At 45.7% G+C, this 24,392-nt stretch overlaps 2 protein-coding genes across 9 annotated transcripts in view; both read right to left on the bottom strand.

The window, feature by feature from the left end:
- Kdm5c (lysine demethylase 5C) overlaps positions 1-9,424 on the bottom strand; it is a 45,598-nt gene extending 36,174 nt beyond the window's left edge. For 2 of the 7 annotated variants that reach the window (XM_021187756.2, XM_021187754.2), the window contains exons 1-5: positions 8,733-9,424; positions 4,802-4,879; positions 2,781-2,903; positions 2,353-2,523; positions 472-606 (exon numbers count right to left, since the gene is read on the bottom strand). In XM_021187756.2, the coding sequence (XP_021043415.1) occupies positions 472-606; positions 2,353-2,523; positions 2,781-2,903; positions 4,802-4,879; positions 8,733-8,882 (657 nt within the window). In that variant the 5' untranslated portion in view covers positions 8,883-9,424. The remainder of the gene's footprint in view (positions 1-471; positions 607-2,352; positions 2,524-2,780; positions 2,904-4,801; positions 4,880-8,732) is intronic. The other 5 variants (XM_029534506.1, XM_029534508.1, XM_021187755.2 and 2 more) reach the window with 5 other exon arrangements.
- Positions 9,425-17,742: 8,318 nt separating this feature from the next.
- Positions 17,743-24,392, bottom strand: part of Iqsec2 (IQ motif and Sec7 domain 2) — an 82,216-nt gene continuing 75,566 nt past the window's right edge. The window contains exons 11-15 of one of the 2 annotated variants that reach the window (XM_021187628.2): positions 23,972-24,071; positions 23,027-23,188; positions 21,148-21,321; positions 20,637-20,686; positions 17,743-20,050 (exon numbers count right to left, since the gene is read on the bottom strand). In XM_021187628.2, the coding sequence (XP_021043287.1) occupies positions 19,085-20,050; positions 20,637-20,686; positions 21,148-21,321; positions 23,027-23,188; positions 23,972-24,071 (1,452 nt within the window). In that variant the 3' untranslated portion in view covers positions 17,743-19,084. The remainder of the gene's footprint in view (positions 20,051-20,636; positions 20,687-21,147; positions 21,322-23,026; positions 23,189-23,971; positions 24,072-24,392) is intronic. The other variant, XM_029534103.1, reaches the window with a different exon arrangement.

Raw genomic sequence — 24,392 nt, 5'->3', positions numbered from 1 at the left:
TTGAGGGAGAGTAACTGGGAGTAGATGGAGGAAGGAAATTATGTAATTAAGTCTATTTCAATTAAAAACATTAAATAGAGTAGCAATATTGCTGAGTGTGGGGGGTGCATACCTTTAATCCTAGGTTTTGGGAGGCAGAGGAAGGCAAATCTGAGTTCAAGGCCAGCCTGGTTACACAGAGAAACCCTATCTCAAGAAAAAAAAAAAAAGAAAGAAAGAAAAAGAAAAATAGAAAAAGGACTTTTATTCTATGAGCAGACTGACTAAAGAAAGGAACAAACCAGTCACACAGGTCAGATACAAAAAGTATAGTTCAAACAGATCTCTAACTAAACGGAGTAGAGAAATGATCAAGAATGCCCAGAAAGGGCATGCTAATGCTTAAGGCACAAAAGAAAGTGCAACAAAGGCTTCAGTCAACAAGCATGATTCTAGCTGGGCGGTGGTGGCACATGCCTTTAAAGAACTCACATCAGGCTGTAATCTCTTTGCCCGTCGTCCATAACTGTTGAACTTGGAAGGCTGCACAGACTGTCGAAGGGGGATGCTGTGGGGTTTATATTCCTTGTCTTTTTCCTCATTATCAAATGGGCGTGTGTTACACTGCTAGAGATAATAAATAAAGAGTAAGGCCCAGGGCACAGAACCTCAACCCCCAAAGTAAAACCTTCCTTTGGCCAATGGACAAAGTTGTACCCCTGACAAACACCAGTAATTCCAGTTCAACCAGTGTTTATTGCTGACACCTTACAAACTTTAGGAATTCTTTTTCCTTCCTTTTAAAAAAAAACATTTACTTTGTGTGTATGTGTGTGTGTGTGAGATGTGTGGCAGTGTGGCATTCATGCCACAGTGGGCATGCAAAGGTCACAGGACAACCTCTGAGAGCCAGTTCTCTCCCTCTATTATGTGCATTCCAGGTCAGACTCAGGTCATCAAGCTTGGAAGCAAGCACGTTAACCCAATGAGTCATTTGCCTACCACTAATGAGGCTTTTTCTTCTTTTCTCCTCCCACCCCTCTGGTAGGGGAGGAGTGTGTGTTGGTAACTGAACCCAGGGTTCTACAGATAGGACTTTTGACTATAGACACTATCAGAAGACAAGAAAGTATCACTAGGAAAAGGTAAAGTCTAGTTATCTGTTTTCAATCCATGGAACCAGTCCTATTAAGAATAGTTCCAAATAATAATAATAATAATAATAATAATTTAAAAAAAAAAAGAGTTCCAGGCTGGAGAGATGGCTCAGCTACAGCGTACTCACATACATTAAATAAATAGATGAATAAATGAATGAATGAATGAATAGTCCCAGCACTTAAGAAGCTGAGAAAGGGCTGGAGATAGCTTGACAGTTAAGAGCACTGACTGCTCTTCTAGAGGTCCTGAGTTCAATTCCCAGCAACAACCACATGGTGGCTCACAACCACCCGTAACAAGATCTGACGCCCTCTTCTGGTACGTCTGAAGACAGCTACAGTGTACTTCGATACAATAAATAAATCTTTAGGCCTGAGTGATGAGCAGGGCTAGATGGAGCGAGCAGGGCTAGATGGAGCGAGCAGGGTCGACCAGAGTGAGGTCCTGAATTCAAATTCCCAGCAACCACATGATGGCTCACAACCATCAGTACAATGTACTCGTATATATAAAATAAATAAATAAAATCTAAAAAAAAAAAAAAAAAGCTGAGAAAAAGATCCAAGGCTCCAAGGCCAAGGGACCTGCAATATGGATCAGTGGGTACCTGTCAAGCCTGAGACTCTCAGTTCAAGCCCAGGGACCCACATGGAGAACAAAGTTTTCAAAGTTATCCTCTTACCTCCACATACATGGATGCACACACAATAAACGTAATTTATAAAGTTCAAGGTAGGGATCTGGGGATACAGCTCAGTTAGTATTTACCTAACGTGGACAAACTCAGCATGGTGGTACATGCCTCTAATCTGTGACCTGGAAAGTGAAAGGAGGATCAAGAGTTCAAGCTTGTCTCTACCTACAAAGTTTGAAACCAGCCAGGGCTATAGGAGGACGCTGACTCAAAAGAAAATAAAAGAGAATCTAAGACAACAGGACATGGTAGCTGAAATCCCATACTTGGGGGAATGAAGGACTATAATAAATTCCAAATAACGAAATCACGTCCAGACTTCCCACCAAAAAGGAGTTTTAAGTCCAGTCTGAACTACATGGTCAGTGGGCTAACTACATGGTAACTTCTAGGCCAGCCTGTCACATATTAAGACCTCATGTCAAATTAAAAAAATAAAAAGAAACAAAAACAGAAGTATGCCAATATGCACCCACAGATCAAGACCTCTTTACTTCACTACTGCCTGGCATCCTTACCACAAGGTTGGCTCCAGACTGGTACATTTCATAGGGATAAACAATGCGTTCATAGTGAGAGCGTAGCAAGGAACCAATGTTTTTGCCAGGTGGGTAGTTGAGGCGCTGGGCCACACGGGCCCATCGACGGTCCTTGCAGATAGTTTCATAACCACCTTCTTCCACCACAATCTGAAAGGAAGAGCAGGAAAGGACATGATGCACTGTGTATGTGACCTACAGGAAGGGTAAGGAAGACAACTGCAGCCTCTCACTTCACCAGGAACTACCCCTTCTCCCAATCTCATACTGCTGCAAGAGGTGGCAAAACACACTGATGTGCTACCAGTCTACCCCTTCCATTATAGCCCAGAGACACAGTATCCAAACCAAAAGGGGTCCTAGAGTACCATGGGTTTATTGAATATTTGAGAAAAACCTGTTCTTACTTTGCTGAGGCTATAGAGGTCCAAGATCCGCCGTTCTACATTGGGAATCTTTAAGGATGAGCCCTGGATCTCCCAGAATTTGGCAATCTGGTCCAAATAGTTCAGTTTCACTCTTGTCTGGGCCTAAAGGAGAAATGGCTCAAAAACACTGGCCACCACCCACCCATTACCATCAATACTCCATCCCACCCAACCCCTTCCCCCAACACTCCACAGTGACCCATCTTCTGGCTAAAACTTAGGGGAAGAGAAAGGGAACAAAGTAGACTTCTCCCAATGAAATGAGATTTGGACTCTAGACAGTCCTTGGCCTTGCTTTTCCCAGGAGAAGGTCATTACATTCTTTATACATTTTTTTCCTCCCATTCTTGTGACAAGGTTGTCTATATATTATTATATCTTGTACAGAGGAAAAAACAGGGCCAAAAGAGTTAATTCACACAAGCCCCAAGATACATGAATATCAAATACCTCTAAGCTTTGCTTTCTCTCTGCTACTACTGATTTGCTGCATTTGAGCAAATGAGTACCACTCACTGCATCCCCATATTTTTATTAGAAAATAAGTGCCAGGCATGGTAGCTCATATCCGTAATCCCACCAATTGAAAAGTAGAGGCAGGAAGATGAGTTCAAGTCTAGCCTCCATTACATAGGAGATTTGAGGCCTGCATGGGTTACTCGAGACACTGTCTCAGAAAACAAACAATAGGAAAAGGAAAATAGCACACTTACTCCAGAGATACAGAATTAAGAAGAGTAGTGAGGACCACCTAGAAACTTCAGAATTGTATCTAAGTTCTAGATAGGGCCCCAGAAGAGCATGTTCATCTCCTTTTGTACTACACAAAATATTTTGTGGTGGATGAATTATAAGAATGGCCTGAAGAACTAAAATGACATACCGGCTAACTCAAGACCTGATATGGATGAAAGATCCTAGAACAAGGCTGTCCATGCTTACCTGAAATCTCAGTGGCCTAAGAAGGGTTCCCAAAGGTCCTAAGTCTGTAACATTATCACGTGAGTCCCAGGCCCTTTTCTAGAGAACCAGGTTACATGTAGGTCAGTTTTTTGAGTCTTAGTTGAGAAGAATTAAGGTCTACTCATGGTAAGAAATGAACTAAAACCCCTTGGCTGTAACAATCCTTAAGGGGCAAACACCTTCCATCTGAACCCCATATCTTTCTAAACTTGGCCTCATTCCTGCTCCTTCCTCCTCTCATTAACTAGCATGAAATCTCTGTAAGACTGTCCTTGTTCGGTGCTAGGTAATACCTGCCCACAGCTGTACCACCCACAGACCTAGTTACATTTATTTCTCCAAGGAACTCATACCACATACAACACATTACTCTGGTTCTGACTTCAACAATATCAGGCTTGAGACTGCCCTGGGATGATGAGAGTAGGTATCCTAAAGCTGATTTTAGGTATACTTCTAGAATTGTTCATAGAAGATACAAGTTAAATGTATGTTCCCTTCCCACTAATTAATTCCCATTAATATGTTCCTTTGAATCTTATTAAATATTCTAGTAGAGTACTGTGCCCAGCTGAATACCCTAATATATATAGGATAGGTATGTGTGGGTATATATGGAACATAGAACAGAATTGTTCCCCATTAAGAACTATTGCCCTAAGCTCAATCTCTAACCATTTCAGCCTCTACAAAGACCAGTTCGTGTGCTCTTTTACCTTACCATCCACTCTACCAAGTATGAAAGAAGGAATATAAGAAGCACAAAGCCATGGATAAATCAGATATATAAGGCCACACTAAGCTGCTCAAGGAAGGAAGGTCTCAACCACCTTTTGCTAATCCAGGTAACGTAGGTATTGATAGGGAAAACTCTTAAGTAACAAAGTTTTATTGGGAAAAAAAGAGCATTCCCAGCCTTTGGGCTATCAAATAAAAAACGCGAATTCCTGCCCTTATATCTGGAGCTCCAAAGCTTCTTCTATGTCCTGGGCATGCTTATCCTTTCTCCAAACCCCATCACCAGCTGCTAATCTCACCTCCAGCTCATTCAACCTCTGGATTCGGGGAGTAAACCTGAAGTTGTCCACTTCCACAGCAAAGGGTGGCTGCCAGTCCTAGGAGAAAAAAAAAAGGGGAAAGGAACTTGGGTTATCCCACTTTAATGCAAGGTCAGACAGCATCAAAACAATGCCACGATCCATTAATACCTCCTAAAACTTCTAGCCACCTTAAATCTATCAACCTGGGAAACATCCAAATGGACCCACTCCCAACTCTCCCCAAGGCTTATAACAGGGCACAAAAGCCCCTCAGGCCCATATTCAAGGCCTCATGTACATGCCCTGGTAAACTTCTAAGTCTTACCCAACAGTACAGTGCTAGGATTTTGACAAATATAAAAAGCTCAAATGAGTTAACCATAAACCCTCCTCACAACCACATCGTCACCCTTCCCTGGGCAGAACACATAGCCTAGAGTTCTGGCAACCATGCAGGACCTGGAGACAGGAGATGTGGGTTCATATTGTAGCTCTACTGCTTACTAGCTAAGAGCGCTTACCTTTCTGAATCTGTTTTCTTATCTGTAAGGTAGACATATGAATTCTTGCCCTGGCTTCCTCACTAAATCTGCTCTCTAAATCTGACCCCACCAATGAATATACATGCAGAGTAGCTCAGCTCTGGTTCAGGCAGGGACTAACACTTTAGGCCATCAATGTCCGTTCTCTCAGTTAAAGGCTCACAGAGGACACTGCAGGGAAGACCAAGGAAGATGAATCTGCACCTCTTACTCACTCCCCAGGCTGGAAAGGCTTCCTGTGGGTCCTCTCTCATACACTTGTCTGCTGTAAGAGGCAGAAAAAGAAGCCTGGGAGTGAGTGGGAAGCCCAAAAGTGGTGGCAAAGGATGCAAGAATTTACAGAGGGGAAGCCAGGAAAAAAATTAATGAAAGCAGGGAAAGCTTTACCCTGCCAAGCTGGAGCTTTTTCTGTCCTACCCAAAAGACTCCCCTTCCAGAGCCTCATGAATACTACCCCAGAGTCCTCTCTCTCCCCTGGAGCTCTGGTGCTTAAGAAATGGTAAAAGGGTTAGAGAGATGGCTCAGCTGTTAGGAGCACTGACTGCTCTTCCAAAGGTACTGAGTTCAAATCCCAGCAACCACATGGTGGCTCACAACCATCCGTAATGAGATCTGACGCCCTCTTCTGGTACGTCTGAAGACAGCCACAGTGTACTTAGATACAATAATAAATAAATCTTTAGGCCAGAGGTGAGCTGGGTAGTCTGGAGCCCGAGTGAGCAACTTTCATTCCCAGCAACCACATGATGGCTCACAACCATCAGTACAACTACAGTCTAGTCATATACATAAAATAAATAAATAAATCTTAAAAAAATAAAAAGAAATGGTTAAAAAAAAATACCCTAAAATAACTTCTTTCAACGTCTTCATTCTACAGACGTGGAAATTAAGGCTAGGAGAGGAAATCCCATACTAGTTAGCAGCAGAGCCAACACTAGAACCCATGCCCTCTGATAGCTGATACTACACTAAGCTACCAGCATTCACACACAAGTAAACACATATGGAAGGACAGAAAAGGTATGGGAAAAGAGAGAAAGGGCTGTTGATCTCGGTATGCATGCTCTTTCTCTTAAAAAGGGAACCTTGAGGCCTCATATTTGCAAGTGCACACATTCTTCCCCAACCCATACTAATAGAAAGCACTTGAGGCTGACGGAAGCAGGAGGGGTAAAAAAAAAAAAAAAAAAAAAAAAGGCTAAAAATGCTACGGCTTAAGCCCAGTGAAGCTCTTCATACCCTCTTATCTCCCATCAGACAACACTCCCCTCACAGATAACCCAGACAAAAAAGGTGCTCAAACCCCAAACTCTAAGCACCGCTTTTCCCTGCTCTGCCAAGTTCTAAAAAATTTGAAATCCCAAGGCAGGAGCTACACGTGCAACAGTAGATGGGGGAGGTCCAACAAACCTCTTATCTCAGTCCTGTATTAGTACAAATGCTCAAAATGATGGCATTTAGAATGTGGTGACAAACAGGATGGCTATCTAATTCAAGAAGTTGTGTGATGCCCCATTACTACCCTGTCCTCCATCCATCTATGCCAAGTGTAGCAAGCAGCCACATGTTCTGAAACACAAACCCAAAACTACCCTTCTAAGACAAACTCCAGTACCTACTCACACACAGGTTTGCATCCTGGGCCTAAGAATCACTTGGGTGAGTAATTCAAGTTCCAAACAGAAGAAAGCCAACTGCTTTAGAGCCTAAAGGTGGTTTAAGAGAATGTGGGCACGTACACAAAATCATGAACAACAAAAACAAAAGTCAGGACTGGAAAGCATCATGCTATTGGGGTAGAGAAAGGAAGCCTACCAAAGAACAGTCCCCTGGGGACGAACGGACGGATGGACACATATATACATGATGTACTTGTCATTTCTTTCATCCTGGTTCCCCAAGACAAGGTAAGAGCACCTACATAAGGCCAACCTGCCCAAAAGCCCAACGGAAAAAAGGGAAATTCAGACCTCAATTATCCCCATGTTAGGCGTCTCCTGACCACGTCAAGGAAAATTTCCATAAGGCCACCCAGGAGTCCAACCTTCCCTTTCTGCTAGCCTTCCTGGCTTGTCACTAATAGTTGTGACTCCCTCACAACAGAAACCCATCTTCAGACACCTGTGACCAACAAGGACTCTAAGACTCTAGGACCTGGAGGATCTATCTAAAACCAGCCTATGAAAGGGCAACAAAAGCACCGAATTGGGTAAGAAGACCTAAGGTGCTCTCCTCAAGTGGTAATGAGGCTTCCACATCCAGAATCACCTCCTCGAAGATACATTGTTGCTTCGGCTAAATTCAAACCAGCCCAGGAATCCCATGTGGTTACTAAACACTGTTCATCATTGTTTCCTTCAGTGTGTCAGCGAGGCAGCAGACTGTCCTAGCCTTTGGAAAACTTCTCCTGGGCTAGTCATGACTAGAAGCAACACAATATGGTCCTTTTTGCTGAACATTTGGGAAGCAAAGGAAGATTTCCGTATCTCCACTATTGTTCCTGGAGACCCAGGAAAACCTTATCTTATAGGATCCTCTACATTCTGAGCCTGAGGTAGAGTCGAGATCTTCTGAGAAGGACATACCAAACTAACTGGCCTAAACGTCTCCATAGGAAGGCTGTGGGGACCATGTGCAAGAAGGTTCTGACATTACCTTCAGAATGCAGAAGCCAGAAAGAGCACTCACTCCCTGTGAGAATGATTTCCTGACGGGCCACCAGGCTAGGATATTATCAGAGATGAATTGGCCTGACAGCGTGAGTAAACATGAGTCAACACACACAGAAGCAAACCAATGACCACATCAGGCACCTTCACAGTCACAGTAATTACCACTTACCAGAGTGCACTATGTTACCTGGTTTAATCTCATTATTCCCAGCACACAATTCACAGGCTGGGGGATTACTTTACATGCCCAAGGTCATACAGCTGCTAACCTTCTAAGTAGTTTTAAACTCACGTCTGACTCCCTTTTAAGACGTGATCTTTTCACTACACCACACAGCTTGCCTTAAAGGGAATAATGACAGCAGTCGTTACTTTGTAACAGCCTCGACCAGGGAGGGTGATACAAAGTAAAAGATGGGAGTCTCTGTGCTTCCCTGCGAACTCTCCCCAACCCACTAAGCATCTGTGTATTGAATCAAGGGAAATTCTCAAGAGCAGGGTGGGAGTGGGTCTCAGACCTCAGGTCACTTGTATGCCACAAAACGAGGAGCCCTGACCCCAGCACCCTTTCTCCGCTTCGCGAGGCATCCACAAAATACCAGCCATCCCATATTCTTCCCACACCTGCTGCCCTCCGCCCGGGACTTCATCACTGGCTACCCGGATCCACCCACAAACTCGCCGCTGGCGACCATCAGCTCCCAGCCTTACCGCGGGTGGGCGGATCTTGCAAATGCCGGACTTCTCGGCGATGGGTCTGATTTTCGCGATGTAGCCAAGAGGGTCTCGGAACTCGGCCCAGCTAGGCTCGAACACCGGACACTCCGGCGGCGGTAGGAAATCGTCGGACCCCAGCTCCATGGTGGGCCCGAGGGCTGGGCCAGAGATCCGGAGGGCTCAAGCCGCCCTTAAGGACGCATGGCGCCGCCGCTGTCTGAAACCGAGGTACTTCTCGGAGTCTAGGCCCTAAGCAGGACGGCCACCGCCCGTCAAGGGCTTAGGGGGGCGGGTGCCGTGCTCTAAAAGTCTCAGACTGAGGTTCCTTTTACAGGTTCTTAGTCCTGTTCCGTTTCTTCCACACCTTACCGCTGCCTCCCAACTACTGAAGCCTTCACTACTACAGTTAAGTCCCAGTCGCGGCAGGTTTCACCGCTGCCACCGCCATCTTGGTTTGTCAGCGTCTCCTCCCCCCCACCTCTGTACCTCACCACAACAAACCAGATCCCTCCGCAAGGTGTCTCTCCGAGTTCCGTTTACTTTGGGTCCGAAAAAAACCCTAGGAAGCCTTCATCATGTGATGACCAAAAGAAATCGGGTTGTATATGACCCCTATTTGGAGGTGGTTAGTTAAAAACATTTCTCAGGCTGAGAGAAAATAGTCCATTTCCTTGGCGGAAGAACAAAATTGTAATGCGATCGCCGGATCCTTTTACCGGATGGACCGGCAATGCACGTTTAAAAGCCAGTGATGCGCATGCGCAGTCTCTAGACAAACCGGAAGAGGAGCTAGTGTCCATAAGTAGTGAGCCTAAACTGGTACGCACCCATGCGCGCTCGCACACTCTCGCGCACGCGCACGCACACACCCTAGATCCCAGGCAAGTTGTCTCCTCCCCAATGTCCTTTGCTGCTTCTCCCAGGTCCTTTCAGTGTGAACCACGGAAGGCGGTGATTTCGAGGAATCTCCGCCCCTTCCTCCCCCTCCCCCTCCCATTCCGCGTGTCTACTGCTGAGTGAATTGAAGATTTACCAGGCTTACACCTCTGAGGTGTTTGTTTTTAAAGGAAAGCAGGAAACGCCTCACTCCCTAGAGAATGTGGAGTTTTAGAAGCTTCAGTCCCACGTAGAGTAAAATGCATTATTCTCTCCAGTATCATTGGCCATCAGCATTTTAAAGAATGCTTTCAGCTGTTTGGTATACATTGTAACTATATAAACACTTTGTATAATATGTGTGTATCCATTTTTGTAGCAACTACTGCTACAAAAAAACAAAAGGCCTGGATGATTACATTTTTGTTTATTTCATGTATATGCACCACATAGAAGCTAAAAGGGGGGATTTTGAGTTTGAGACTAGCCTGAGCTACATAGCAAGATCCTGCCTCACGTAGTAGTAGTAGTAGTAGTAATATTATTATTACTAATGGCCGGGCAGTAGGTGGCACATGCCTTTAATCCCAGCACTTGGGAGGGAGAGGCAGGCTGCACAGTGAGTTCTTGTCTCAAAAAAAAAAAAATTATGGGCAGGCATGGTGACATACACCTTTAATTCCAGTACTCAGGAGGCAGAGATAGGTGAATCTCTGAGTTCAATGCCATCCTGGTCTACAGAGCTACTTCCAGGATAGCCAGGGTTGGGCCACACTCCATCTCAAAAACTTAATAATAATAATGTAAAGTAATAGAACTGGACAAGAGAAAAGTGAACAAAATTAAGGTTAAGTTTGCTGTTCCTCACCTGAAGACATTTTGCTTTCCTTTTTTTTTTTCTTTTTTTTCTTTTTTGGTTTTTCGAGACAGGGTTTCTCTGTATAGCCCTGGCTGTCCTGGAACTCACTTTGTAGACCAGGCTGGCCTCGAACTCAGAAATCCACCTGCTTCTGCCTCCTGAGTGCTGGGATTAAAGGCTTGTGCCACCACACCTGGCTGACATTTTGCTTTTCTACCTGAGGAACATCTCTGTAAAGAGTAAGGAACACCAGGCTTTTGGTCTCAGCACCACCCAGTCTTTCTCCAGTCCCCTCTAATGTTCTTAGCCCAGACACACCACAGGGCAAAAGGAAACTGGGCACTCTTTTAAGCCAGTGATATCAAATCCATTGATTTGTATTTGTGAAAGTCATACTATGCAATAGGAATTTTTGTGAGCATGTGGAAATACAAAAGCATGCCTTCCTGGAACAGATTATTTCCTCATTGGGACCTACCAAGTGCCTCAAGTCCCTGACCCTTGATTTTCTTGTTCATAAAATGAAGTTAAGTAATCCTTTCATTACTTAGGAAGATTAGAGATAATAATATCTGCCTCTCTTTTTTAAAGAAATTATTTTCATTGCTAATTTATTTATTTTTTGTATTTATTTATTTTATGTATATGAGATACATTGTAACTGTCTTCAGACACACACCAGAAGAGGGCATTGGATCCCATTACAGATGGTTTTGAGCCACTGTGTGATTTCTGGGAATTGAACTCGGACCTCTGGAAGAGCAGTCAGTACTCTTAACCACTGAGCCATCTCGCCAGCCTAATGTCTGCCTTTCTTTAAGAGCCAAGTGCCACCGATCAGTGGTGGTGCACGCCTTTAATCCCAGCACTTGGGAGGCAGAGGCACACAGATTTCCGAGTTCGAGGCCAGCCTGGTCTACAGAGTGAGTTCCAGGATAGCCAGGGCTACACAGAGAAACCCTGTCTCAGAAAAAAAAAAGCCAAGTGCTGGAGTATTATTCTCCCCATCTTGCAGATGAGTAGAATGAAACTCAGGTCCAAATCACATAACTAGAAAGTGACAGAGCCAGAATTCAAACCTACAACTGTGTGACTCCCATAAATTTTGCCTGTGAAAGTCTAGGCTGAAACTTGGATGTGAAAGTTGCTCCCTACACAGAAAAGTGTTTAGGAAACAAGTTCCTTTTCCAAGCTTCAAGTCTTGTTGAGGAACAATCAGAAACTGGGCGCTGTAGGCTCCAGAATTTGGAATTTTCCTTGTGGTGAAAGCTGGTGTGGCCTCACCCAGCCACCTGGGAGAGAAATTCTGGTCTAGAAAGAAGGTACACAGAGCAATAACTCAAGGTCTTAACTAAGTTCCCAACCACACCCTCGTCTTTTTTTGTAGCTGAACTGAATGAGAATGATGCTGCTTTGGTGGTAGGGATAACCCAGTACCCTAAACATAGAGCTTCATGCCCTCTAAACGGGCGCTCTGCTACTGAGCACTATTCCCAACCTTTGTGGCTCTTTTTCTGTTTTTTTGTTTTGTTTTGTTTTTGTTTTTGTTTTTTTCTCTCTTGTTTTTGTGTTTGTTCTTGTTTCCTTGTGGCTCTTTTTAATTTTGGTTTGTAAAATTCCAAAATAGATATGAGTTGTCTTTTTGTCTTTGTTTGTTTGGTCCTTGTTTGCTTGTTTGTTTGACATGGGGTTTCACTTGCTATGTAATCAAGGATGACTTTAAACCTCTGGTCCTCCTGTCTCTACCTCCCAAGTACTGAGTTTACGGCAGGAGCCACCATTCCCAACTCCCAAATAGCTCTGGAATCCATCTCCTTCTCACCTCTACCACCCTCCTCTACATCACATATGAACCATTTACTATCCCTTTACCATGGATTTTAAAAAAGTTTTTAAAATTATTATCAGCATTTTATTTTATGTACATAGGTATTTGCCTGAATGTAGGTTTGTGGTTTTGGAGGATACTGGATCCCCTAGAACTGGATTACATTTACATACAGTTGTGAGCCACTGAGTGGGTGCTAGGAATTGAACCTGAATCCTCTGCAAGAGCAGCTAGTGTGTTTAACTGATGACCCTTCGCTCTGGCTTCTTTTCTTTCCTTTATCTTTTTTTTTTTTTTTTTTCGAGACAGGGTTTCTCTGTATAGTTCTGGCTGTCCTGGAACTTACTTTGTAGACCAGGCTGGCCTCGAACTCAGAAATCCCCCTGCCTCTGCCTCCCAAGTGCTGGGATTAAAGGCGTGCGCCACCACATGTGGCTCTTTTTCTTTTTCTTTTCTTTTCTTTTCTTTTCTTTTCTTTTCTTTTCTTTTCTTTTCTTTTCTTTTCTTTTCTTTTCCTTTTGAAGATGGAGTATCTCTATTATGTTGACCAGGCTGGTCTTGAGCTTGTGTATTCAAGCAATTCAACTATCTTGGTCTTTTAAGTAGTAGGACTATAGATGTGTACCATCACATCCATCTTCTACCCTGAACTACTTATAAGGATCCTAACAAGATATATGTGATAGTGAAAGAGTTAGAGACAAACTCAGAGAGAAATATAGGTGTATAGTTTGTTCATAATACAGATACTGAGTCATAAAATCATACAATTAAAATAATGATAATTCAAAATGAATTATAACAGTAAATTATAAATTGATTAAAATATGGATTAAAATACTGATATAAATAGATAAAGTTAGAGAAAAGGAGAAGTTTGTTCATTGTTCTTTTGATTTTTTGAGACAGAGCCTCATGTAACCCAGGTTGGCCTTGAACTCTTGATCCTCCTGTCTCCACCTCCCAAGTTCTGGGATTATTATGTGCCATTATACCCACCTTAGAACATTAAGAATTCTAAACAAAAAATATGGAAGGAATAAAGGAGTTAGGAAATTATCAACAAATGCTGAAACTTTTTCCAAATAAGATGACACTATTAACATAGATGTACAACCTGAATACCCAAATCTTAATCTCTCTCTTTTGAGGGGTGAAAATGAAACAGGGTCTTACCCTGTGACCTAACTATCCGAGTAATCACAGTAGTCTTCCTGCCTCATTCTACAAACTTCTGAGATTAAACTTGCGAGACATCAGGCCCTATCCAAACCCTGATTTTCAAACGTTTTAATGGAAAGAATCTTCGTTTTAAAAAACAAAAACAAAAAACAAACCTTATCTACTGGTTACTGGCTGGAGCAGGGGAATTATAAGATCATCTAAGGCCAGGTGGTGGTGCATACCTTTAATCCCATCTCTCAGAAAGCAGAGGAAGAAGGTCTCTTTCTGAGTTTGAGGCCAGCTTGGACTACAAAGTTAGTTCCAAAACAACTAGGGCTACACAGAGAAACCCTGTCTCAAAAAAACAAAAACAAAACAAAAGGTAGTGTTCAGTCAAAGGATACAGGAGCCACTTAGAGTCTATCTACAGGCCAAATCTGGGCCATTTTGTGTTCACTGATTTTTTTGTTTGTTTGTTGTTTGTTTTTATAGTATTTGGGGTTGAGCCTAAGACCAGTGTATGCTAGGTAAGCACTCCTATCTCTAAATTTTATTCCCAGCTTATCTTCTATATCTTTTCCTCATTTGTTTGTTCTGAGACTGGGTTTCTCTGGGTGGCCCTAGTTGTCCTGCAACTCACACTGTAGACCAGATCCAACCTGCCTCTGTCTCCTGAGTGTGGGAGTTACAGGTATGTACCACTACCACCACTACCACCACTACCACCACACAGCTTTATGTCTTTTGCTTTTTAGGTCAGAGTCTCAGAGCTGGACACCTTCTATGTGAGCTCAAGGTGTTCTGGTCTACAAAGCAAGTTCCAGACCTTGTCTCAAAGGTTTTATAAAGGGGCATGGAGGCTGGAGAGATGACTTAGTAGTTAAGAATACTGGCTGCTCTTCCACAGACCCAGGTTCAGTTCCCACGTGGCAGTTTATAATTGTTTGTCATTCCACTTCCAGAGGACCCAATGCCCTCTTCTGGCCACAGGTGCACACATGTACAGACATACATGAAGGTGAGCCACCCTTACACATAAAATAAAATAATAAAAATATTTAAAGATAGGGTCTCAGTTGCCCAGGCTTATCTTGAACCCACTCTACAGTCCAGTAATCCAAACTCAAACTTGTGGTCCTCCTTCCTCGACCTCCGGAGTAGTTGGGATTACAGGCCTATGTCACCATGCCCAGCTAACTCCAGGGGCATTTTGGATATTAAAATATTGATGTTAGTAGAGTCACATATGGTGATATGATTATTTCCATAACTTAAGAAGTTGACAAAAGAGATCATAAGTTAGAGGCCAGCCTAGGCTACATACTAAGACCCAATTCATAAATTGATAGGAGAGGAGGAGATCAGAAGGGATGAAAGGGGAGGAGAGAGGAAGAAAGAAAGAAGAGAGTTGGGGAGAGGGTAGTAGAGAAGGGGTTGAAGGAAGGATAGGGAGAGAGAAAAGAGAAGGAAGAAAAACATTTGCACTATTAAAAAGAAGCAGTTTGCATTAGAATAACAGGAAAATGCCGTAATGTTACATCAGAAATTGGTGCTGGGCAGTGGTGGCACACGCCTTTAATCCCAGCACTTGGGAGGCAGAGGCAGGTGGATTTCTGAGTTTGAGGTCAGCCTGGTCTACAAAGTGAGTTCCAGGACAGCCAGGGCTACACAGAGAAACCCTGTCTAAAAAAGAAAGAAAGAAAGAAAGATGATGGGTGGTGAGATAACATAGTGGGTAAGAGTGCTTGTTTCTGAGTTTGATACCTGGAACCCACATGGAGGAAGGAGATGGCCAAGTCCCACAGATTGTTCTCTGACCTCCACATGTGTGCAATTGCCCCCTCTACCCCCACACACATCATGCACACAAACACAAATAAATACATAAATGCTTTTTAAATTAAAGAGGCCTGGGGGTTACTAGGTAGTGGTGGTGCATGCCTTTAATCCCAGCACTCAGAAGGCAGAGGCAGGTGGATCTCTGAGTTTGAGGCAGAGCCTGGTCAACAGAGAGAGATCCAGTACAGCTAGGTAGGGCTACACAAAGAACCCCTGTCTCAAAAGAAGGAGGAAAAGGAGGAAAAGGAGAAAGAAGAGGGGAAGGGCTGGGTAAAAACAGCTGAGGAAATGAATCATATGGCACAGTGCTTTCTATGGAAGCAAGAGGACCTGAGTTTTATCTGTAGCATCCATGTAAAAACGCCAAGCACATTGGTTTGTACCTACAATCACAGCACTGAGGCAGAGACAGGAGGATCCTTATGAACTGATGGATAGTATAGTGAGGGACCCTATACCCAAAACAAGATGGAGAGCAATTGGGGAAGATATGTGACATCAACCTCTGGTTTCTACATACATGTATACATACATACGTATGTATACACACACACACACACACACACACACACCCTGTGGCCCACTGTTCATACATCCTATGTTTTCCTACCCTCTGCCATCCTGGTACTACAAGACAGGGGCTGGTGTTGTCCAAGTCTCTCATCTTACAGTTGACAGCAGAACTTGGCCTCATGATGCTGATTAATTTGGGTTTGGTTTATTTTGGGACTTTTTGAGTTCAGGTTGCCTTTGAACTCCTAATCTTCCAACAGAAGGTCCACGTGGGGGGGGGGGGCAATGCTTTCCAGGCCTATATCACATTGTGGTACCACATGACCTAGACACCAGACATGAAGCTACACAATGTAATGTTCACCCTACTGAGTTTTCAGTCTTGTTTTGGTCCTATCCCTCCTTTCTATATCTTCATTCATCCCTTGCAGAATGAGAATGTTTATTCTGTATCACTGCTTTGGAATTCTGTAATGTTTTTACTTTAAAAATTGTATTAATTAATTAGTGTGTGTGAAGTTGGGGGTGGGATTGGGACTTTGGAGATCTTGGCTAGGACATATTGTGAAAGACTCCAAACTTTTGCACTTATTTCTGTAGGTAGCTGAGAGCATGTGACTGTGAAGTCTGCAATGAGGTAGGCATTTCACATACATTAGCTAACAATTGTCCTGCAAGATTTTTATCTCTGTTCTAGAGGTCAAAAACTAGGCTCTAAACAGTCAGGTGAATTGCCAAAGAAGCACTTGGCCAGCAGCCAATCTCTAGCTGAAGGTAGAAAAGAAAAGAAAGAAAAAAGGGGGGGGGTGCTGAGACTAAGGATAGCCTAGCTTAGTCTACCAAGGAAGAAACCAAAACATGCTTAGTAGACCCCCACATCTGGGCTCTTTACTCAGGTCCACATCATAGAGAAGCAGCAAATGCTTCCATGGCTTTAGCTGCTGCTCTTGCTGGGCTGTATTCCCTTTTTAGAGACCTTTGCAGATTCTAGGAAAACAGCAAAACTATCAACTGAACACTATGTCTGGGGACCCTGCTGACTCTAAGAGCCATTACTCTATCCCATCATTCCTCCTGTGCTAGGCTGAAACCCAGGGCATATTATTGGTGCCAGAAATGGGTCCACTTTACAGAGAAGCAGCTTGGGGCAGTGGGAATGGGATTGGGCTACAAGTCAAGAAAACCTAATCTTGACTTGGTGTTACTTAATATCCTAAGTGTACATAGAGCTCATACAAAGTATCTAGACCTGGGCCTTTCTGGCCCAAGTCACCTCCCTGCCCTCAAGAGCAAAAGTATGGCCAGCTACTTCATGGAGGGCTATTAGCAGAGGTTTCAAGACAAAACCAGGCCAGTCACAGGAAAAGGGAGAACAGAGGCCACACATTCTCCAAATATCCAACTTCTACAAAGAAGACAAGAGAATTAACTTGCTGAATACCTGCTCCACCCTAGCTGCTTGGCACTCATTACTTCATGCAGTCATCATGATTTCATGGAACTGTTTAAACAGCCTGGCAGAAATGAAGATATTCTTTTTTTAAAAGGGAGGATTTATTTTTAATTATGTATATGTGTGTATCCATATGTGAGTATCCGCAAGCTTCATGGAGATAGCATAACAACATGTGATCACCCCAAGTGGTAACAAACAGTTGGAGGATGATCCCCTGAAACTCTTGGGCCTAAGTAAAACCTCCAGGATGTGAACTGGATCAACCCCAGAGCCCACACTCCTGCCACACTCATACAGACAACATATGAAATGAGACAAGAAACCCCCACCCTCATTTACCCTCCTACCTCACCAAAGCATCTTGCCCACATAGTTGCCTGAATTACCATTAGCACCTCCCCAGACTAGTGCCTCTCTCCATGGGCTCCACAGCAGAGAAGGGGTCATAAGTAGGAGGCAGAGGCCAGAGTGAGCACAAGGTCTTTTATGAGGCATCAAATATACATTCTTATATACAAGGAGGGAAAAAGACAATGCCTGAACCCCAGCTCCTCTCCATACAGTCCCTCCCACCAATGCCCTCCCACATCCCCAAGCCCCAGGGACCCTTTGACATAGAGGGCCCATCTGTCTGTCTGTATTGCAGCCCATACTGGACAGGGGAGAGAAAGGCAGGGACTGTGAAAGGAGCTGAATGTAGGGCAAGAAGAGGAGCTGGGACTTGTAAAAAATATATTTATAATAAATAAACAGGGCTGCAAAGGGGCTGGCGAGGCAGTGGAGATTTTGATGAACAAGAGGGGCTTGGGCATTCTGGCTCACAGCCCCTACTCTGATGGCTTCAATCTCTGCCTCAGGAAGGACATCTTGGGCTCAGGGTGGTCCTCTGGGGGTCTTTCCCCAGGGCTGATGCTGGGTGCCCTGCCCCAGTGAGATATGTGTGGGTGATATCTGTAAAGTGCATTGTCTTCAGTCGAAGGTGGGAAAAGTAGAAGGAAGGGGGGCATGCAATATGGGTGAGGGAGGGCAGTACCCTTCTCATCCCAGACCTGAGCCCCCCTCCCCCGCCTCCAAAGTAAAAACCTGTCTGGACTTTGATCAGGATAAGAACATTGCAGGGCAAGGCAAGTTCCTGAAGCCAAAGAGGTCTGGGCTGGGGCCTATTAGAAGAGAGGGCACAGACTGGCTCAAGAGAGGAAGCACTGCCCTCAGTGGGGGCCAGCACAAGCGGGGTTCCACCCATAGAGTGCACTGACAGTCTGTGTGTCCTCCAGCAGGCAGAAAGACACATGGAGGTGTGTGGCTAGGCCCTGAGGTCAGAGAGAGGGCTGTGCCAGCTGAGGTTTGGCCACAGCTCTACAGAGCTCTCTCCTAGCCCCACACAGCCAGAGGAGCTCTGGGGAGAGCCTTCACCTCTGCAGCTCCAGAAGCCTGCTTTCTCCACCAGCTTGCAAGGAAGCTCACATTTGCCCAGAGGTCTGAGGTCACCAACTAGACCTCCAGGGACAAGAAAGAGGAGAGGAAGACAGGAACAGGAGGACAAGGCCTGCTGAGAGGCTCTTACCACTTCCCAGCATTGCAGCGCCCTACGTTCAGGCTGCAAGTGGCAAGGGCCCTCCAATCTGAAAGGAAACCCCAATGACAACTGTTGGGGGTTGGAAGAAGGGTCTGGAGATACAGAGGAAGTGGAAAGAAAGACACTGCTGAGTGTATATATATTTTGAAAAAACCGAGGAAGAAGAGAGGGGCAAGGTCCCTCTCCTGTGGATTTCCCCAGACTATCCTGTTCCCCAGTACACTCATCCCGTTCCTCAGACCACAGTGCTGATCCGGCTTGGCTTGGCCTTGGGGTTTGCACTGGGTGGATTAGCCGTGCCAGGGGGCCCAGAGGCGTGCAGTGGGCCATGGGGGGAGGTGGGTGGTAAGGGTGAATGTGGGGTGTGAGGTGAGGGTGGGGGCAGGGGTGGGTAGGAGGGGTGAGGTGGGATGGGTGAGTGTGGTGACAGTGGTGATTGGGGGTGGTGAGGGTGGGAATAGGATCCCCCTGGTGGCCGGGACCCAGGGCCCCCAGCTGCACCTGCTGCTGGCATCATCTGTGGGTGGTGACTGAAGATGAAGTGCTTGGGGCCCTGTTTATGGGCAGGAGGGTGCTGTGGAGCAGGACTGTACAGGGGTAATGGGGATGTGGGCTGGTGCAAGGGGTGGCGGCCGTGTGGAGCAAACTGAGGGTGTCCTCCAGCCCCTCGTCTTGGGGCTCTGCCTGGCCGGCCCAAGGTATAATGCTGGGGTCCTGGAACTGGGCCATGGGCATGGAAGTGTCGATGTGGCCCCACAGGTGGGGCTGAGGCAGGTGGTGGTGGAATGGAGCCCAGCTGGGGCAGGGGTGGAGGCTGCTGAGGGGGTGGAGGCAGAGGGGGTTGCTGGGGTGGGAGGTAGGGTGGTGGGGCAGGGCCCGGTCCTTGGCAATACTGGGCATGCAGGGCCTGGAGCTTGGACTGCCCATCAGGTAGCACCCCCAGGCCACCATGGCTGTGACCATGGTGGTGGTGGTGATGGTGGTGGTGGGTGGAGGAAGCAGATGAAGACGAGGCAGAGGCCTGGCCTGTTGGCGGTGGTGGCATCTGGAAGGGCCCTTTGCCCCTCTTGCTTCCAAATAGGGAGCCCAGGAAAGATGAGGAGTTGGAGACTGGCCTCTGGCTCTTGTACTCCTCTGGCGGCGGGGGTGGGGGCGGAGGTGGCATCCTCTGGTGAGGGCGTGGACTGCTAATAACAGACCCCTGAAAGGGGGGAGGGGGGGAAGTCAGGCCAGTCTAAATATCCTAAACCCCCAACCCTAAATTCCACCCCTGTCCCTGAAGCTGGAGCAACAGGGATCCCAAAGTAACAGTGGAAACCAAACAGCAGTCCTGTATCTGTGGCCAGCTCTGCTCCCAAGCTCTGCTGCCACATCCACTAGCTTAGTTGAACCTCAGAGGGCAGAGGAAAAATCAGTAGGACTTCCTTAGCATGACCATTTTTCAAGCCAAGAAAATGTTAGGCCTAGAGAGGCAAAGTAACTGGCTCAGGGTCAAAAAAGCAGGATATGGAGGTTAAAGGTTCTTGAGGCCCAAATCCAAGGGCATCCCTATTTGGAGTTGGCCCTGGGGTTGAGAAGGGGCACGGGAGAGTGGAAGACAGACTGAGAGACAGGCAGAGTGAGGACAGACAGAGTTGAGGACAGATGGAGAAAGTGGTTGTTTGGGAGAGGCAGCCATATGGTTCCCAGCACGGAAGAGGGGTAGGCAACAGGTCCCCCTCCTCCTCTGGGGCTCTGGCCAGGGCAGGGCTCATGCAGAAATGAGTGGGGCAGGAGCTGACACTTACTTCGATGGTGCTGTCCAGCGATCCCACGCTGTTACGCCGCCCCCGCTTCCCTGCACCCACAAGCAAGGAGCCCAGCGTCAGAGCAGCAACCCTCCCTCCCCACCCTGCTGGGCACCAGGCCTAGGTCCCTCCCAGGGACAGACACCCCATTGCCCCCTTCCCCCATTGAAGAGGGGGAGGTAGGGAGGAAGAGAGGTTGAGAAGGAGGAAAGAAAGGAGGAAAAGATGGAGGAGAGGCAGTAGAGACAGAAGAGGGAAGAGGAGAGGGGCTGAGTCTGTGGCCCCACTTTATACTTCCTGGCAGAAACCCTGGGCCCCACCTGTTCTGACCTGGCTACCAGGCCCCCTGTGGCATAGTGCCCAGGACTCTGAATGGTGAGTGAGTGAGTGTGTGTGTGTGTGTGTGTGTGTGTGTGTGTGTGTGTTGGGGGAAGGCTGACAGCCAGTGACAGGCAAAGAGGACTCCTGGTCCCACATCTCCCCAGCCAGATCAGGGGTCCAGAACACTTACCTGCATCAGAGAGGTCTCGCAGGGAACTACTGAGTGCACCCCGCTTGAGCCCATCGCCTGCCCCATAAGTGTCCTCCAGACTACTGCGGGCCAGAGTCCCATTCACTGAGTCCTTGGCTCCTCCAGGCTGTGAGGCATTAGGCCGCATCATACCTTTCTGCTTTTCCAGCTCGGCTGGATAGCAGTGAAGAAAATGGGCAAAAGTCAAGAAGAGCATTAAGAAAGAACCCACCTAGTTGACTACAGCTTTCCTCTTTTTTTCCTCCCTCCTTCTGGTCCCTTCCTGTCCACTCCCACACCCTAGTAGTAATTGTTTCCCTTAAACTCCAACTGTAGCTTCAAAGCTCCTTAGGTGCCTACCAGATCCTATGCCACCTGCTCCTTCTTTTTCCTCCCTTCCTGTAAGTCTAAGTGCCTACTTTCCCCGCTCCCTTTCCATCTTATCCTTCATTTTACCCTTTTGTGTTGCTTTGCAACACTTGGCTCACAGTAAGGATGGGAAGGCCCTTCTAGCCTACGGCGAAGGACAGTCCTTTTAAAGTTCACTCAGTTCTCAGAGGAGCTCTTGGAAGAGCAAGGGCATGAAATTGATTGGAAGCAAACCCTCTAGTATATGCCGGGCAGTATGCTAGGGACAGTGTATACTTGATCCCTCTCACTCCACATTCTGATCATCATCTACATTGTGCAGAAGAAACTGAGAATCTGAGAAGTCAGTTTGCTCAGGGTCAGAGAGTTGAAATTCGTGAAGTCAACATTCTAGAAGCAGGTCTATTCTACTCTCCTGGCTCCCCCATATCCCCAGTAAGATCAGGGAAACTGATCTATTGGGCCTCTTGTTCTCTTGATATGGCTAACTCTTACACTCCCCCCGGAAGCTCTGGAATTCACTGAACTGATACTCTGTTTTGCTGAAGACCTATCAAGGAACTGACTACTGCTTCTCTTTCTCTGTCTTCTTTCTCCTTGATGCCATGTTACTTAACTGGGACTGCTTAGCTTAGAGAAGAAAAGACAAGAGAAAGAGAAGACCTGGAAAGCACCAGGAAGAGTGAGATATAATTACTATTTTCCATTGTATATGATCAAACTAATTTGGTGCAGCCCCTGGGGATTGACCAGGACCTTAGTTCAGGACCTGATATTTGGGAGAGAAGAGGGGACAGGGAATGGTGTTTATTGAACACCATGGAGGCACTGGGGACACTTTGACATCAATCTCCTCTCCTCTCCTCTCCTCTCCTCTCCTTTCCCCTCCCTTCTCTTCCTCTTCCCTCCCCTCCCCTCCCCTTCCTTTTTTCTACTCCTTCATCTTCAACATCTCCCTTTCTTCTCCTCTTCCTCCTTCCTCTCTCTTTGTGACAGAGATTTAATACATAGCCAAAGTTTGCCTGTGAACTTGAAACCTTCCTGCCTCTCTAGTGCTGGGATTACAGGTGTGAAGACACTGTGCCTGGCTCCTTGTCAAATTCTGTGAAGATTTCTTTATCTCTGTTTCATCTGAACAAAGGTTCAGAGGGCCACAGAACTCACCTGTTTCTCCAAATAACAAGTAGCATACATGAAATCTGAAGCTACAGTCCTATTTCCTATGCCCTGAATATTCTCTCTGATACCATTCAATAGAAGGAAGAGTTGGCTCATATTTAAAGGATGGGTTTGGAAGCCACAGTGTAGACTCTCAATGACAGGAATAATAATCTGAGGTTAGGGAGTAATGACCTTCTTGTCACTGTAAGCATTCAGTTAGAAACTGAAGGGTTTCTGAAGTAAGGGTAGGAAGGGGCAAGCTAGCCCTCAACTCTATGGTTCTCAGAAGACAGGATTCTTGGTGTCTATGAGGCACCATATCAGGAGAGGGGAAGTAGTAGCTACTCACATTCCACACGATACTTCTCCATCTCCTGCACCTCAGCAATGGACTCCCGCAGGTCAGAGGTAAAGCGTAGCCTGTCCTGGAGGCTAGGAGCATTAAAGATGATGAGAACTTTTCGTTCCCCTCCAGGTACAGCAGACAGTAACTTGATCCCAAACTGATAATCTGTGACAATGAGAAGGGACAGAAGAAGTTGGATATTTCTGTCAACTTTGAAGCAAAGTGGATAAGACAAGAAACTGAGAAATGATACAACCCCCTACAAACACACATACACACATAAACACACACACACACACACACACACACACACACACACACACACAGCCAACCATCTCTGAGACAGAATCATGCTGTTTGGCTAGGCTAATCTCAAACTCCTGGGCTCAAGTAACTTTTCTGTCTCTGCCTCTGAAATGCTGTCCTATGGGCACACACATCACCCTGTCCTTCTTGGAGATGATTTCTGTAGAACCCAACTCTGAAATGCCTTTTCTGTGCTCAAGCATCTTCAGTGGTTTCCCTTTGTCCCCAAACTCCTGGTAACCATGACAACCTTATTTCTTATACTCCAAGATGTAAAGGCAAACAGAATTCTGAACTGCTTTCTAGAAACCTTTTCCTTTGTTTCTCTGCCTCTCAAGATGACTCTGTTCTCTTGAATGATACTCAATCATGCTCTTCTCAATACAGGACTTCCAAGCACACTGTGACTGCTACCTCTTCTGCCCATTAAGGAACACACAAACGTTGTTCTGTGTTCTCCAGGAGCCACACCCAAATCATACTCCATTCTAATCTTCCTTTCATCCTCAAACCAGTAGATACGTTGGGGACTTTAAGCCAGCTATAGAGGACTTCAATGGCTGGAAGCTAGTGTAGATGAAGGATGAGCATGGGCTCTGATAACCTCCTGGGATGCATGCTAGGGTTCAAGAGGGGACTCACATGAATTCTGGAAGAGCTGCATATGCATTTCCACCAGGGGAAAGGACTGACGGAAGCTGTATGTCACCAAGATCTTCTTCTTCTGGAAAATTTTGGTGACCTTTGGCAAACAAGAGTGGGAAAAAGATAAGAGGCAGAGTTTAGGGTGGGGGATTTCCAAATGATACCCATTTCTAGTAACCACCTTCCCCACTTATTCCCAGTAATAGGCATATGCACATGAGCACATGTACCCACAAAGAAGAACTGAAACTTTTGGAGCAGAGAGGTGGGAGAGAATGCAAGTTTGTGACATCATGACCACGTACAACAAGTATTTGCAACTTTTATTTTTTTAATTTTATTTATTTATTTATTTATTTATTTATTTAGGTTTTTCGAGACAGGGTTTCTCTGTATAGCCCTGGCTGTCCTGGAACTC

The sequence above is a fragment of the Mus pahari genome, chromosome X (assembly GCF_900095145.1).
Source record: "Mus pahari chromosome X, PAHARI_EIJ_v1.1, whole genome shotgun sequence".
Taxonomy (NCBI): Eukaryota; Metazoa; Chordata; class Mammalia; order Rodentia; family Muridae; genus Mus; species Mus pahari.
This window is presented reverse-complemented; position numbering and strand designations above follow the sequence as displayed.